The sequence below is a fragment of the Equus przewalskii genome, chromosome 26, assembly GCF_037783145.1.
Source record: "Equus przewalskii isolate Varuska chromosome 26, EquPr2, whole genome shotgun sequence".
Classification (NCBI taxonomy): domain Eukaryota; kingdom Metazoa; phylum Chordata; class Mammalia; order Perissodactyla; family Equidae; genus Equus; species Equus przewalskii.
This window is the reverse complement of record NC_091856.1, coordinates 27120986-27138963: the sequence shown is the minus strand read 5'-3', so window position 1 is coordinate 27138963 and position 17978 is coordinate 27120986. Positions and strand designations below refer to the sequence as shown.

The window sequence follows — 17978 nt, the reverse complement described above, 5'->3', positions numbered from 1 at the left end:
AAGTATACCCCCGGCCAGGCAGAGTTCTCCAGGCCCAGAAGGAATTATATATCTAAAGCACAAAATGTGTGTGCTGTGCAGTCTTGACTGCCTTAACTCCTTGAAAGTACAGGCAAATAAAAAGACATTAGACATCTCCCATGTAGACTATGGAAATAAAGGATTCATATATTATTCAAGTGTTTCAAGCTAATGAAAACCCAGAACGTAAAACCTTCAGAAGCTATTTTTAAGCCTTGTCTAATTCTATGTTAACTCTTCTTTGTAAAACAGTTGGTAGAAACTCAACAACATATTCATTTAATCATTCATTCAACCAATATTTATATGCCATGTCCTCTGCTTGTGCTGGGGATTCAGCAGTAAACAAAAGAGATAAAGTCCCATCCACTGCAGGCTTAATTCCAGTGGGGTTTGGCGGGGGGGGGTTGGGTGGGCAGAGATAATGAAATAAAATAACATTAAGTAGCAATACATGATATGAGGAAAATAAGCTAGGGTAAGGAGATAAGGGTGTAAAAGGCTGGAAGAAGTTGCTATTTTAGACACTGTAATTAGAGAAGGGCTCTCTAATGGCATGATATTTGAGCCTAAGACCGAAGGACCCAACAGTGAAGCCATGTGGAGACAGAGGAGAAGGGCACTGCAGGTAGACAGAGCAGCCAGTGCAAAGGTCTGAGGAGTAAACATGCTTGGCATGTGTGAGTACAGCAAGGAGACCAGGGTGTCTGAAGTGGGAAGAGTAAGGTGGAAAAGTAGTGGGAAATGAAATCACAGAGATGGCCAAAGGTCAGATGGTGCCAAGCCTTGTAGGCCAAGGAAAGAACTCTTGAGTTTTATTCTGCGATAAGAAGCCATTAGAGGGGCTGGCCCCGTGGCCGAGTGGTTAAGTTCGCGCGCTCCGCTGCAGGCGGCCCAGTGTTTCGTTGGTTCGAATCCTGGGCGCGGACATGGCACTGCTCATTAAACCACACTGAGGCAGCGTCCCACATGCCACAACTAGAAGGACCCACAACAAAGAATATACAACTATGTACTGGGGGGCTTTGGGGAGAAAAAGGAAAAAATAAAATCTTTAAAAAAAAAAAAAAAAAAGGAAGCCATTAGAGGGGCTGGCCCCGTGGCCGAGCGGTTAAGTGAGCTCTGCTTCAGGAGCCCAGGGTTTCACCGGTTCAGATCCTAAGCGCGGACATGGCACTGCTCATCAAGTCATACTGAGGCAGCATCCCACATGCCACAACTAGAAGGACCCACAACTAAAAAATACACAACTATGTACTGGGGGGCATTGGGAGAAAAAGGAAAAATAAAATCTTAAAAAAAAAAAAAAAGAAGCCATTAGAGAGTTTTAAGCAAGGGAGGGATGAGATCAAGAAAAGCTTGGGAGGGGGCTGGCCCCGTGGCCGAGTCGTTAAGGTTGCATGCGCTCTGCTTCAGGGATCCAGGTTCATGGGTTCAGAACCCAGGCATGGACCTAACTCCACTAATCGGCCACCCTGTGGAGGCAGCCCATAAAGAAAAGAGAGGAAGACTGGCACAGATGTTGGCTCAGGGCGAATCTTCCTCACCAAAAAAAGAAAAGAAAAGCCTGAGAGGAAACCACTGTGAAAACAGGAAGACCAAGGAGTCTACCATAATATTCCAGAAGAGAAGTATTAGTGATGAAGAGGGCAGGAAGTGATCAGATTCAGGATAGATTTTAACAAAAGGGCTTGGATGTGGAGTACGAAGATGTGGAGTCTGAGAGAAAGAGAAGTTGAGGATGATAGCAAGGGTTCTGGCCTGAGCAACCAGGTACCACAAACTGAGACGGGACACCGAGAAAACAGGAGCAGGTTCTGGAGGGGAAGAAATCATATGCAAATAAGAGGCAGCATCCTCTTGTGTGCTGAGCCAAGCTGAGGTGGAAACAGTGACCCAAAGAACCTCAAGCTGACTTGATTCTGTGCCCTGTGCACCAACCCATCATCTGTGAAAATGGTACTGAAAAGTGTTTGCTATCTGCTTGAAAAACCAGAGAGGAAATAATCATAGTCATAGCCATCATTTCTCAAGCTCTTATTAATCACCAGGCACTATGATAAGCACTGTACAAACACTACAGGTAATCCTCACACACAAAAGCACTTGATTGTAGTTACTGGCATACGGTAAAATATCATTAAATATTATCCGTAACACTTGTGAAGTATATAACATTCTAATCTGAATAACCTTAATGATTATTTTAATTTCCAGAAGACCTATTTCCTTTTTTTTTCCAAATCTCTCATTCATTTTATGGTATAATTTCTATTGTTTCTTGGGCTAACTGGTAGTTTTGTATCCCCCCTTTCACAAACACAGCAGCCATTCCTACATCCTAACTTTATGCAGAGATTTCAATTTCAGCTGCCTCCTGAAGGCCCAAAGTCATACCATATGTCTATGTGAGCATTAAAACCCTAATACCTACCTATGATTCCATATTTTCTTGGGATGTTGTTTTATCATTTCACACACACTAGCTTTGAGCTATTTTGTTTTAGGTACCTGGACATTTCTCTTTTTGCTTTCAAGTTCACACAGGTATTTAAACATTTCTTGGATTATATTTCATTTAGCATCTCCAACTGTTTAAAGAAGAGTAGCCTGAGTCAGCTCAGTCTGACATGTAACCAGAACCAGAGTCCAACATTATTTTACAGATGAGGAAATTGCACCTTAAATAGGCGAAGCAAATCTGAGTTCAGATTTCTTTGATTCCAAGTCTGTGCTCTACTCAGCAGACAGTGAAGCTTCTCCTCCGCCACATCTGCCCTGACACACTCATCTCAGCTCTACCCTCTGGAGTCACATAAAGTAAATGTGACAGTCTTTTATGTATCCTATAAGAATCTGAATACAACTATTTATTCTATCCTCCATTTGCCTCGACCCCCAAATTCCAAACTAAACTTCCTCAATTACTTTTCTTCTTTAAAAAACAAAATTTTATTATAACGTGAACACAAGAAGATTCTGTATTTTGTTACCTTAAAACATCGTACAAATCATAAATGCCATTGGAAGTGATAAAACTGAATGGGTTTCCTTTACATATTATTAGTTTCATTTTAGGGAATTTCTCACCTCAACAACAAATATTGAAAACTATAGGACAGCAGAGTAGAAATAATGAAATCTGAGTTCTGCCACTAACTAGTTGTATGACTCCAGGGGGCTACAGCCTCTTTGTGTTTTGGTTTGTCTTCAAAATAGGGATAATAAGACCTTTCCTAGAGTTCAAAGGCTCCGGGAGGCAATGAGATTTAATGCATAGGATATAATATATATGAAAATAGTTGAAAAAAATTATCCAATACAAAAGAAAAATTATTATTTATGTATTATAAATGCTGATATTTAGGAATTAGGAATAGTGAGACATTAACTGAATAAAATAATCTAAAGTATTTTACCTTCATGTTGCAAGCTAATTCCATTAATTTTTTTGCATTTTCTTCTGAGCGATATCTCTTAGGAAGCTGAACCCTGAAGAACTTCAAGGCACCTTCAAAGTCTGTCAGGAGTAAGTCATCCTTGGAAGTCTTGAAGAAAGAAGAAAATACAACCATGTACAGAAAAAATTCTTTACTATGAAGATGCACAAGAAGAGTTTATAATCCCAGCACCTTTATAATCCCCAGGAGATGCTTCTTAGCCTTTGCCAGAACCACTTGCACATATCCACTGTCAGGGACAATGCCAGAGCATACGGGCTGCTCAGAATGAGATTAAGACCAAGATATTGCAAGTGCTGAACAGAAAATGCCAGATAACTCGGCTTATGAATAAATGTGTACCTTTAGTAATCCAAGGGCGACATTAAAAATAACACTTATTCCCTAAAAGAGAAAACACAAAAGAACGTTTTCAGTGTTTATATGTGGATTATAAACAGTGTTTATATCTGTTTGTCCTCAGAATACCCCACAATTTTAGAGAAATTGGAAAAATTTAATTAAATTAAAAATGGAATGTCTTAGAAAATAAAAATTGCACAGCCACCCCTAAAAAACCACTGAAAGTAGACCCAGTCTCCCATTTTCCTGAGAGCTTTTCTAGCCCTGCTCTCACAATCAACAAGAAAGAACACTTTTCCAAAGTATTCTATGCTTCCAAACCAAAACATTAGACTCATAAAATTGTGATCTATCAGGAAATAACACCTGGTGGACTTTTCCTTTATTTTGCGCTGCCCCCTCCAAGTACAGCAATCACTCTGTCTGTGAGCCCCACATCCCAGAACTGAATCTTCTCAGGGTTCCCTCCAACCTGCCTGTCTTCATAACCATTCTGGGAGTGATGGGGGCAAACCAAAGATGAGGAGAGGCATCAACATCTGTTGATCAAGTTAAACTAAGTTTCCGGGCCTTGGTTTTCATAATTATTATTCTCCCAGGGTTTTCTCAGCTAATTAGTTGAAGTTTACGTAAATTACTTAGCAAGCCACTGGGCCCTCTACAACTACTTAACAAATGGTTGTTTATAATAGTGAAAAACTAGACAACTTACAGATTTGAGATTAGGACTTGGTTACATGAAGTATGGTATATCCAAATAATGGGATACTTGGCAGCAAGTAAGAATAATGGTATAGTTGTGGTATAGAATAATGATATGTGTTATTTTCTTATAATGTTCCTTACAATGTTTCAAGCTTGGCAGAAGGTACAAATTCTTTAATGGATTTCTGTATGTTTTGAATACGGCAAAATTAAACAAAAAGGATGATACAGATGTGAACTTGTCTAAAGATGTTCAAGTATATGAAATGAAAAAAGAGGTTACCAAATAGTACATATAGCACAACCATATTTTTAAATATATAAATATAGAACCATAGTATACATTATTACATAATATTCCAAATGAAGAAAAACTATTCCACAGAAATCATACACATGCATATATGAACACAAAAAATGCTGAAAGAGTATAGTACACCATAATAGTAAAAGTAGTTACCTCCAGACAATAGACTAGAAGTATTTTAAAATCTTTTCCCTTCTATTTTCTACAGTTTCTATAATAACATACATTGTTTTTGAAATTAGTTATTTTTTTTCTTATGCACACACACCCAAAACCCCAAACTATGATGTGGCAAAGACAGTTACTTAATATCTATTTTCTTTTAGAAACAGACCCCTCAGTTTTTAGCAAATTCTTATCCACCTTAAAATAAACGTCTCTCCTGCAGCTAGGTGTGGTCATGTACCTAAGTTCTGGCCAATAAGAGGTAAGTGGAAAAGCAGGTGAACTTCCAGGAATTCTCTTTCAAAAAGAGGGCATGCACCCTCCCCCGTCCCCTAACCCTCCTAGCTTAAATATAGGTACGGTGGCTGGAGCTCTAATCAGCCATAAGGATGAGAGTCACGCTCTGGGAAGGCAGGTTACTGGCAATCTTTTACAAGAGAGAGAAATAAACCTCTACTTTATTTAGTCACTGTTATTTTGGGTTTCTTCAATAAATGCAGCCAAGCCTAATACTAACTAATACAAACATCTAACATGTGTTTTTTTGGGCAGAAAGCACCTTCAAGAAAACATGATCGTTAGCTTTGGCCCAAGGAAGAGTCACTTAAACCTGGATTTTCCAGCACTGAAATAAAATAACTGAGAAGAACAAATTCTGTTTTGACAGCGCTGACAAAGGGAGGCCACTGTAAACAAAAGCGAAAGTGATGTGACCTCTGATACATACCTCGCATAAAAGCAGGTCGATGATATGGAAGACCATGTAGAGAGGGAATTTTGCAGTGAAAAGCGTAAGAAACCACTGGGAGGCATACATGTGTGCTTCAAGGCTTATATCCAGGAAGTGGTTATACAGGTCAGGAATGTATTCCTGAAATAGCAAACTAATTAGTTTTAGGCACATATGCAGCTGTTCAACTCCCACTCAGAAGGCTCATAAACCTGACAGGAAGAGTCCAAAAAAGTCACATACTTGTGTTTTTCTTAATCCTCCAAAGTGCTCAGAAGAACACTTATCATCTGGTATTAAACTGGCACTCAGCCCTCTTTTCCAGTCCACAAACTAACTCCAAAGAGGAATCCCCAAAATGGTGACAAATATTTGGAAGGGCAGTTTTTCTTTCCAAGTTATGAAATGTTTGGGAAAGTCTGTTTCACTTTTGTTATGGGATTCCTATCCAGTCAGCGTCAGAGCCTTGGCAAATATTTCTTGACTGAGTTTGCCGCGTTAAAGTGCTCTCATCTTTTGAGTGCTTACGAGATTGAAAACCCAGCTCACACCCATGAGGTTTACACCTTATTAATCTTGGCATGCTCACCACATAGTGAGAATTGAAAATAATAAAACCCGTCTTTAACCCTGGATGGCGAAGGCAGCCACCACTGCTCCTTGGCACCATTTCGTCAATCCAGCTCTCCCGCCTCCTGCACTCTTACTGGCGAATGCAAGCTGTTGTTTTTTTTTCTTTTACCTGCATGAGGCGCTCCAACTGGTAAAATTTGCAATGCAAATCTTCAAAGTTTTGCTTAAAAAGTTCCCTGAGACCATAGGCAAACATGATCTTGACCAGAACACTGAATGCCTGCTCTTCAGGCATCTGTAACAGATAAGAAACGGGGAAGGGAAAAAAAAATCACAAAACATACAGAGAAGTTTTCTCAGTATATCAAATCCATCCTTCCACCTTCTTATCTGGACACCAGGAATTTAGAGGTATGCAGTAACTTAGGCCTGTAGCTGTGTTTCATAACATTCATTTGCTCAACCAAGAAATATTTAATGATGCCTACTCTGTCACACTCTGTTCCTGTCCTCAAAACGCCTCCCATACAACGAGTATACAATGACTGTAATGTGAATTAGGTAGAAACATCAGTGGGAACACAGGAACAAGAAAGGCTGAGTCTGCCTGAGGGAGCCAGGAAGAGGCTTTGCAAAGAGGATAGGATTTAAACTAAGTAGTAATAGGCTGATACACAAGTGCAGGTTTCACTGTCCCCAGATCATGAGACCTTGTTAAATCATTTTACCTCCTGAGCTGCTATTTCACCTAAAAATGTTTTTCTTCCTCAGCGTTGTTAAAAACATGGTTAGTTACAGAAGAAGCTTACATATTCTAAGGCTTACAGCAATGCTTAAGGTACTACAGTAACACAATAATACTTAAAATACTGCAAAAATCCTACTTCACTTCTATTTACAGATGTTTCTCATTTATAATAATATCTACATCTTCTACAGCTTTATGGAAAAATATTTCCCTGAGAGCCTGGCAAACGTCTAGTTTTCAAAATAGAAAAAAATCACTGGAAATGTTATTTAAGGCTTGGTGTGACTGTAGGAAGCCTTCAAAATGTCAATAATGTGGGCGAGCCTCTGTGGAAGATGATGGAGGTGGGCTGAACACAGAAATCATGGGAATAAAGCAGAGCTAGAGAGCAAATCAGACTAAGTAATAAGTGAGAATAGCATAGCAAATTATTATTGGAAATGAAACAGTATTTGGGGCAAAGGACCAGACCTTTGAGGTCTTTGTCATGCAAGGCGATTTTACTCTTCCATACACTACAGGAAACTTGGTCTGACCCAGACTGGCATTTCTGATATTAGGCAGCACATCTGGCCTCACTATGAACCAAACGTTTATGTCAACACCAGGGCAAGCAGCATAGAGTTCAAGTCAAGACATTGTGGCTTTGATTGGGAAACCCATTTTAAAGGGGTTGCGATACTTAATGGGGATAAATGCCCTCATAGTGGAGTTGAGAACAAAGACAAACCACACAGGCTTGTGAGACTCTGAGATAGAAAGTCTGATTAAAAAACCAAACCAAACAAAACTGAAAAACCTGACCTCTTGACAAATACGTTAACTAGCTTGATTTTGGCAAATCATTTCACAAAGTATATGTATATCAAATCACCACGTTATGCACCTTATATATATACAATTTTTATGTGTCAATTATATCTCAATAAAGCTGGGGAAAAAACTTGACGTCTTTATTAATGTTATAGCTTTATCATATTTTTACATGCCCACCGATACCAACAAGCTAGGTTCACAGTTAGAAGATACAAAGTGGTTTTTGTTTTCCTTTTATTACAACCTATACAAAAATTGCTTAAAACTCTTCAAAAGCTTCCCCTTGCATAGAGAAACAAAATGCAGACTTTTTGTCCTGCCCCCATGGCACTCCCTACGTTGGTCTTGTTAACCTCTCCAGCTCCCTCCCATACTCTCCATCACTCATCATGCTCCAGCCACACTGCCCTTCTTTCACTTCCTTGCATATGCCAAGTTTTCCTCATTTCAGTGCTTCTATACATACCGTGTTCTTCTCTTTTCTGGAATACTCTACTCTCCACTCTCTTGCTTTCAAAATAGTTTATTTTTATAACAATGTTAAAAAAAAGTTAAATGATAACAAAAAGGACGAAAGATAATGGGTACCTCTTCTCATTTTTCAGCGTTCACCTTAAAGGTTACTTCCCCAGAGAAGCCTGTAATCTAAATAAGGCTCCCTTGTTTTAATCTTGCATCAAACTTTTTACAATACTTTCATAGTGCCATTGAAATTAAGAATGATATACCTGTGTGATTTTTGCTTAAAGCTAGTCAGCTTCACCAGCTCTGTCTCCACGAGGATTGGGACCATGCCTATCTTATTCACTCCTGATCTCGAGCACAGTACAGAACATAACAGGTGCTCAAAACTTTCTGCTAAACATCACCTGTGCGGAATTTTTGCCAAGCATTTTAACTTGAATCATGAGGAAATGACCAGACAAATCAAGAATGTGGGATGTTTTACAAGACAATTTGCCTAAATTTTTCAAAATTGTCAATGGCATGAAACACACAAAAGAGGTAAGGGGGTAGTTTAGTAAAAAGAATAAAGAGAAGTGACAACCAAACGCAATGATTGAATCTTCATTGATCTTGGTTAAGGAAAAAAAAAGCTATACGGGACTTTACTGAGCAAACAATTGGAGAAAATTGAATGTGGACTGTGTGTTACTGAATCAGTGTGGAATTTCTTGGATGTGATTGTGGTCTTATGGTTATGTCCTTAGGAGATACATGTTCAAGTATTTAGGAGTCAAGAATCTTGATGTTTGCTACTTACTTTCCAAAAATAATTTCAAAAGCTTTTTCTAGAAAAAAATAAAATGAATGCGTAAAAAAGAGGAACAGAGAGAGAGAGAGAGCAGAGAGAGACAGAGAAAGCAGTGTGAAGAAAATATTAATTGGTAAATGAGGCGGAGTATACAGATGTTCACCTTAAGACTTTTTCAGTTTTGCTGTGGATCTGAAAGAGTATCAATAAGTTGGAGGGTAAAGGTCTTTGCTGAATGAATGAATGAATAAAATGGCACTAAAGCAAGCCAATTTCTCTGCCTCCCTCCCACCACAATACATAAATCCCAAAACAAATACTAATGACAGTGGCTACTTTAGAGAAGATAAAATGTCCCCAAGGGTCCAACCAAGACTGAAGTCTATCCAATCATCCTAGTAATAAAAATGAAGTGTACCCTTGTACTAGTTTTCAACACTGTCATTTATCCTCACCATGTTTTCCTTCCATGATGACATTAAATTAAGGATAAGGTTTCCAGATATAGGAGTTAAAAGTTATGTCCTAGAGTCTGGCCAAAGCCAATATAAAATCATGCTCAAGTCTAAGGCCTGTATAAGCTGAAGGAGGCCATGTCTAAGTCATAACAGAGACCTAATTACTCACATGGAGAAGCAGAACGGCAGCGAGAAATGACTGGCCCTGGCAATAGCCAATCTCTTCATCATACACAGAATAAGCCTGGAAAAAAAAGCACAGGAGGTGTAAATGAATGTAGTCACTTGGCCATAGTTTCTTGAAGAGAGGAACCTCAAAGATGCTACCCACACTCCACTGTGGCATTTTGATGGTCAAAGAATGATGCAAACATTTCTCCCCAGTCCCAACTTTTTCTTCACCATAAATAGAACCGTCACCACACCACTTCCTTTAGCCAAGGAGTGGGGAAGGTTAAGCAGAAACCACTTCAACACTAAAAAAAGGTTGTCTTATCTCTGTCCCTGCTCATGTTTTTTTTTTTTTTTTTGTCTGAAAAATGTGCTCTTCCTTCAGGCTACAAACATATTCCATTCCCCCAGAATTCCCTCTCTTCTCTGCACTTCTATGGTACTTGCTATACATGTACGGTTATTACAGTATTTACCACACTGCATTTTAAGTGTCCATCTTCTCTGCTGGATTGTTAGCTTCTTAGGGGCTGCGGTGATGTCTTATTTAACCTAGCCAGCACCTCACACATAGCAGGCACTCACTAAACACTGTTAATGTTATTCATTTTTCTTTCTGGGAAAAAGTCTTTTGGCAAAGAAACCAAAATATAATTCTTTCCACAATGCCAGTAATAACTTTTCAGATAAGAGGGATTTCTCTGAAACCATTTGTGGGTTCCTCTGGAATTCTTATTTTATATTTTTCTTGGCGGCAGACGATTACTACCCATCTCCTCTGAGCATTATCTTTAACAGAATATTGACATCCAACATTCCTTGTGGTTTTACTCTTTAGTTCTTTAATTGTTTTTCAGAGTCTTGTTTTTATGATTAATATCTATAGTTTTCATGTAAGCTGTGGGAGAAAGGGGGATATCTAAAGATTCAAGATGGTCAGATTTGACAAATTTTTTTCTAATGAAACTCCCTTTATTCTTCACTTATTTTCTGTGCCAAGGTGCCTCTGTGTCCTAAGAAAGCAATTTAGAATTGGGTATGTTTAGAATTCAGATCACTTTGCAAAATGTCATGCCAATGCTTATTAGATGAGAAGTTAATATATACACGGATTTTATCACTAGCTTTTGGTGAAACTATAACTTTTAAATATGTATATACATACCATAATCATGCTTTCATAAATTCAGGTAGAATTCAAATATAATCTCATTATGTCCCCCATTTCATCAAAGCTTATCTGATGAGAGGACTACAGAATGAGAAACACACATACTTCCTCAAAGGTATGCAGAGGGCTTTAGAAATGATCTTTTTATACAGTCATGCGTTGCTTAATGATGGGGATATGTTCTGAGAAATACATTGTTAGGCGATTTCGTCCTTGTGCAAACATCGTAGAGTGTACTCACACAAACCTAGATTGTATAGAGCCTACTACACACCTAAGCTATAAGGTACTAATCTTACGGGACCACTGCTGTAGATGTGATGCATCGTCGGCCAAAACATTGGCACATAGTGCATGACTGTAACGCAATGAGGCATCACTTTGCAGTTACCAAATTAGTAAAAAGTAACATGTTAATACTAATGCTGTTAAGATTGTGTTAAAAACTCTTAGTAATATATACCAACACAGCGCTGTGGAATACAGTATGAAAATGTCTGTGAAGGTGTCAATCAACAGTTGATTATTCAAGAAAGAACAGAGGCTTCAGTTAGTCAGAGTTGGGCTGAAATCCCTCAATTGCTATGTCTAGGTCTGGATCTTAGGCCTGTTATTTACATTCCTTATCTGTAAGAAGAGAATGATCATAGTATTGATATCATATAGTCCTCTTATGTAAAGTGCTCAGCACATGGCTTAATCAATTATATACTAGGAAGAAAATGTACTGAATTTGTATAGGTAGAGAATGGAGGGGAGCATATTCTTCAGGCTCATGGAAAAGCGTGAGGAATGCATTAAGACTTGAAAAGTACGAGATATATCTGGGGAATGTTTGGAACACAAGGCCTATTCGGGCTATAATGAGCAGGGAGAAAAAAAGGCATTTCATTAGTTTACCAACTTTGGATGAGCACCTACGATGTGCCAAGTGCTACATTGCTAACATACATAGAAAATGATTCCTGCCCTTGAGGACTTCACAGCTCAGTTGAGAGGTCTGACAAGTACATCAACCAGTGTACAGTAAGAATTTCAATGTGGCTGAAGTATAAAATATTTAGGGAATAAGCCAGGATATACTACAAAATGCCTTATATGCTAAGCTAAGGAATCTAGGACCAGGAAAAGAACTAAGGAATTTTGATTTCATTCTGTGGCTATAGGGAAGCACTAAAGGTTTCAGTGGAGGCCACTGAAATGATCCAGTTTGGGGGTCAATATGGAGAAAATAATAAATAAGCCAGAAACCAAAGGCAGGGAGACTGATGGAAGGCAGCTTTTGCAAAAGTGCCAGCAACGCAAGACAGAGGTCTTTACCACGGCAGTGATTAGAGAGGGTAGTATGGCTATAAGATACCTCAATCATATCAAACTCAATGTGGCCAAAGGAAGGAACTGAAAGCTAACAGAGAAATGACTGTATCTTCAGCAAGACAACAGTATTGGGGGAAAAAGGAGGACTGTTTTTAATTAAAAGAGATATAACAACTAAACATAATATGGATATTGTTGAATCCTGATTCCAACTAAATGTATAAAGACATTTAGGGAGATCTGAATATGGAGATTCAGACATAGAATGAATGGTATTGATGGACAATGATAGATGCTATAGATGGATAATAATCTTATTTTTTAGAGATGTATAGTGGAGAATTCAGGATCATGATGTCTGAGATTTGCTTTAAAGTACTTCAGGAAAAATGTAAAAAGGGAAAGATGAAACAGTTGTGGCAATATGTTGATAAACATTAAATCTGGGTGAGGGATATATACAAATTCATTATACTATTTGACTTTTATGTACGTTTGAAAATTTTCTTTCTTTCTTTCTTTCTTTTTTTTTTTCCTGAGGAAGATATGCCCTAAGCTACAATCTGTGCCAATCGTCCTCTATTTACAAATATGTGGGGTCCCAGCACAGCACGGCTGCTAATAGAGCAGAATAGGTCCAGGCCCAGGAACTGAAGCTGGGCCGCTGAAGCAGAGTGCACTGAACTTAACCAGTAGGCCACCAGGGCTGGCCCATAAAATGTGTTTTTAAATGAATTCTATTTTTAGACCTGTTTTGTTTGATGTACTTGACAGACTTTTACATGGAGACCACTGGCAGCTGGAAATTTGGGCTTTGAGGTAATGTCGATTTGGGGACATCTGTGCAGTGGTGACAGCTGAAGTTTTGGGGGTGGAAAAGGTCGCCCACAAGAGACAGTGTTGAGCTACAGAACAACTGAATTAGCACCTAGGGGAAGGCCACTGTTTTAGGGGCAGGTGGAGAGAGAGGAAATGACGAGGCACTCAGTGAAGTTGAGACACAAGTGAGAGTACGTGCAGGAGGGTGAGAAGTCAAGAGCAGAGAGAGCTGTAAGGAAGAGCATCATGGGAGAGAAACTAGAGTGCAGGGGGGTCAGGAGGAAGGGATCAGAAGCAGTGAGCCCCAGGTTTCTTTCTGGGAAATTCTGCAGTAGGGTGAGGGATAGCTGAATTGGCTGCTTAACTGGGGCGCACAACTGAGATGGGGCTAAAAAAAGGATGACCAGAGAAGAAGACCATGACTTTGTGTGTCCTCTGAGGAAATTAAAATTAAACCCAAGAAACATTTCTATAAATTCTAACTGCTCTCATAGTTTTAAGCATCTAGTTTATCATTGGAGAACCTGTCCTATATTGCTGGTCTGTCCTAAAACTAGTTGTTAGTTTTGCCTTCTCAATCATAATATGTAAGTTCCTTAAGAATATGTCTTGTGCCTTGCCTCTACTCTCATATAGTAGATGCTAAATAGGTTCTTGATTTGTTTTTTGGGGAAAAGATTAAAGACTAATTCTGAGAAGAGAAGAAGGTTGAAGAATTCTGGTCCCAAATTCTCCTTTTAGCCCCATGGCTCTGAAATACCAAAATCTACTGGAATATGGATTACTGAAATTGAAAAGGCTATCATTTCCTTTATAGCTTTCAGGTATAGACCTATTGACAGACATCAGTATTTCCCACCATTTACTATGCTGTAGCACTAAAAGTCCACTGGGATGGGCATTAGCACTTCCCACTGTTGGATGTGTCCTAGGTGCCAAGTTCATCACTTATAATGTGAATATTGAAAAGAAGTTTGTAGTGTTATAGGACTCAGAGCTCTTAACATAAAACCAATTTTTTTTTCTTTTGCAAGGGAAGATTCACCCTAAGCTAACATCTGTTGCCAACCTTCCTCCTTTTTCTTCCTTTATCCCTGGCAAAGGCCCAGTACGTAGTTGTGTATAGTTGTAAATTTTTCTAGTTCTTCTCCGTGAGCTGCTGCCACAGCATGGCTACTGACAGACGAGTAGTGTGGTTCCATGCCTGGGAAGTGAACCCAGGTTGCTGAAGCAGAGTGCACTGAACTTTAACCACTAGGCCATCAGGGAGGGCTCAACAAAATCAACTTTTGAAAGTTTAAATGTGGAGCCAGAAGACTGTCATCTGAAAGTCTTGATTAGAGTGAAAGAAACGGGGCCAGCCCATAGCATAGTGGTCGAGCTCTGCACACTCTGCTTCAGGGCCCTGGGTTCGCACGTTCCAATCCCGGGTGTGGACTTGCACCACTGTCAGCCATGCTGTGGTGGCAACCTGCATATAAAGTGAAGGAAGACTGGCACAGATGTTGGCTCAGGGCTAATCTTCCTCAATAAAAAAGAGGAGGGTTGGCAACAGATGTTAGCTCAGGGCAAATCTTCCTCAGGGGGAAAAAAAAGAGTAAAAAAAACTCTACCATATATTTCTAAGTATTTCCTGTTCATTATGAGTCTAAAATTGTGCTGTAACCTTTGATTTTACAGTCTTTACCTTCTGGAATATCAAATACAAATTACACTTTAGAGGTATCTTTTGCATAATTTCAAAGAACCAGAATGACCATTCAAACCTGAGTCTTTGACATGAAATACCTTGCATATTTTATATAAGGAATCTTGTCCATCTCCTCCTGTATCCTTAAAGTAGTCATGCGCTGGGAATGTCCGGTTAATATCCCGGGTGATAGCACTGTCCTGGGGAGACTCCTGTGGAAACATAAGGAAAGAGAAGGTTTAGCAGTCAATCATGTATGTACTTTTTAAAGTTTATACAATAAGGTCTTCTTATTTGCATGTTTTAAAATGCTTCAGGGACATACATACACATATGCATGACCAGAGTTACTCCATCTTCAGGGACCAACCACTCAAGCAAAAGCAAAACCAAATATTAAGGGGAAAAAAAAGATGGAAGAAAGCAACCTATTACACCTCATGAATACTCCATCCCTGACGCAGTGAAGTACAGCTGGTGACCTTTCTATTGGAACAGGGAAAATGTGCTATTCAAAATGGATTTCCCATAGGAAAATAACCTAATCTCAAAAGAAGAAGGTAAAGTGCTCCCGTTAGAAAAACTGAGTATAAAAATTGCTGCTTTAATTGATCCTTTGCTATGAAGCTCATATGCCAGGTTCTCATATGGAAAAGAAAAGTCCTTTAATTGGGACATATCCTAGGGGCAAATGGCATAAAAATGCACACAGCAGCCTACTCAATACGAAACTAGTTCACTAAATACCAAGGGATTCAAACAGGCTCTGGGAAAATAGCCTTTGCTTTGCCAATGGAGAAAAACTGTTTCCTCTTCTATAATGAGCTAACTAAAACTGAACATATGTCAATAATGTCAGCAATCCTTCATAAAACGTACTAAGCATCCAGCAAGTTCTAATATCTTCCCCTTGTAAAATTTCATTTGCTCGCGTGCTAAAGAACTGGAGCACAGAAACATGACTCTCTATTTTAACAATGCGCTGTCTTCACAGCTAAAACCGTCTTGATTCTCCTTGGTGAGACTACATCATATTCAGCACACCATCCAAGAGCCTGACACTCCTCTTTCAAAATGAAAAATGAAAGGGATATTCTTCTCCTGTCCAGTAATTTCTCTAGCCTTTCAGGTAATCAAGCTCCCAGGGCCATAAATATCTCACAGTGTAGGGAGCTGAACTAACTTTAAAGCATACACTCTTTCTTAACCAGTATTTAAACCTTCAGAGCTAAGGCCAAACTGCTTTCCAAGAGCTTTACTGGCATATATTACTACTAATTTTTAACACATTATTAACTAGTTAAGGCAGCTCAGAATCATGGTGATCCCTGCCAAAAGGACAAAACCCAAGGTGAGACCCAAGACTACAGCAGTTATTGCCTGGTGGCCACTTCCAGGCTGCAGCACGTGGCGAGGGAACTGAAACAGAGCTGGGGAAGGGCAACGTCTCCCTGAGGTGGAGAGAGAAGTGGAGGAGGGCAAGAGAGCTAGAATTTGCGGGTCAGGGCACTGGAGAGGAAAAGCTGCACAGAAAGAGAGCTGCAGAGCTATCTAGAGGGGTCCTATGAGTCACGAAGCAGAGAGAAAAAAGGATAAACTAGGCCAGCAAAATTTTAAAAAATTTATTGTTCAAAAGCCACTGTTAAAAACATGAAAACGTAAGCTATGACCGGGATGAAATACCTATAAAATCTATCTGATAATAGAGTTGTATCCAGAATATGTGACTTAAAACAAATAAGGAGACAAACAACGGATTTAAAAAAGGGGGGGATGGTGGTAAAAGACTGAATAGATACTTCACAAAAGAAGATATGTAGGTGGCAAATAAACACATGAAAAAATTTCAACATCATTACTCATCAGAGAAATATAAATTCAAACCACGATGAGATTCCACTACACACCCACTAAATGCTAAAATTAAAAAGGCCCAAGATACCAAGTGTTGGCAGAGGGTGTGAAATAACTGGAACTCCCATACATCACTGGTGGAATTCAGAATGGTACAAATACTTTGGAAACAGTTCTGAAGTTTCTTAAAAAGTTAAACATACACATACAGCAATTCTACTCCTAGGTATTTATCCAAGAGAAACAAAAATACGAATACATGCAAAGACCAGAACTCAAATGTTCACAGCTTTATATATAATACCCCAAACTGGAAACAAGAGAAATGTGCTCCAATGGATAAATGGATAAATAAATTGTGGTATGTCCACAAAGTGAGCTACTCGGCAAAAAAAAAAGAAAAGGAAAAAACTACTGACGCATGCAACATCGATCGATCTCAAAAGAACTATACTAAGTAAAAGAAGCCAGGCACAAAAGACATTTTCTATAATTCCATGCATATGAAATTTGAGAACAGGCAAAGCTGCAAGTTAAAGAAAGCAGCTCAGTGCTTGGAAGAGGACAGGGTTAAAAGAAGAAGACTGATTCTAGGGCCCAGCCTGGTGGCATAGTGGTTAAGCATAGTGGTTAAGTTTGTGTGCTCTGCTTCAGCAGCCCAGGGTTCACTGGTTTGCATCCAGGGCAAAGACATATGCACTGCTTTTCAAGCCATGCTGTGGGGGGCGGCCTGGTGGTGCAGCGGTTAAGTTCACAAGTTCTGTTCTGCAGCCCAGGGTTTGCCGGTGCGGATCCCAGGTGTGGACATACGCACCGCTTGTCAAGCCATGCCATGGCAGGCGTCCCACATATAAAGCAGAGGAAGATGGGCATGGATGTTAGCTCAGGGCCAAGCTTCTTCAGCAAAAAGAGGAGGATTGGCAGCGCATGTTAGCTCAGGGCTAATCTTCAACAGCAACAACACAAAAAGAAGACTGACTCTTAAGAGACGGGAGAGGACTTTTGGAAGTGATGGAAAACATTACCCATCACATCTGTGGTGCTAGTTAAAACATATTGAATCATTCACTTAATTTGGTGAATTTTATTGTATATAAATTACACCTGAATAAAGGTCATTTTATTTATTCATATTTTAAATTTTGAACTAATTGAGACTTATAATTCAAACAAATGAGAAAGAGACCCAGGATGATCCAAGCCCTTTAGATTAACTGTTCACAGAACTACTTCAGGTGTATATAGATAAATGATAAAAATGATGCAAATCTATATTTCCTTCAAGGCCTTAAAACCAGGGACATAGCTTAAAGTCAGACATATCTGCATTTAAAAGCTGGCTCAGTCTCTAGTTACTAGCTAAACAACTTTTGGT

At 39.2% G+C, this 17978-nt stretch overlaps 1 protein-coding gene across 18 annotated transcripts in view; it reads right to left on the bottom strand.

Annotated features, from left to right (window-relative positions):
* Positions 1 to 17978, bottom strand: part of RABGAP1 (RAB GTPase activating protein 1) — a 160742-nt gene that overhangs the window by 24649 nt on the left and 118115 nt on the right. For all 18 annotated transcript variants that reach the window (XM_008517924.2, XM_070596371.1, XM_070596380.1 and 15 more), the window contains 6 exons: positions 14848 to 14961; positions 9751 to 9825; positions 6474 to 6599; positions 5729 to 5872; positions 3825 to 3866; positions 3441 to 3569 (listed from right to left, as the gene is read on the bottom strand). In XM_008517924.2, the coding sequence (XP_008516146.1) occupies positions 3441 to 3569; positions 3825 to 3866; positions 5729 to 5872; positions 6474 to 6599; positions 9751 to 9825; positions 14848 to 14961 (630 nt within the window). The remainder of the gene's footprint in view (positions 1 to 3440; positions 3570 to 3824; positions 3867 to 5728; positions 5873 to 6473; positions 6600 to 9750; positions 9826 to 14847; positions 14962 to 17978) is intronic.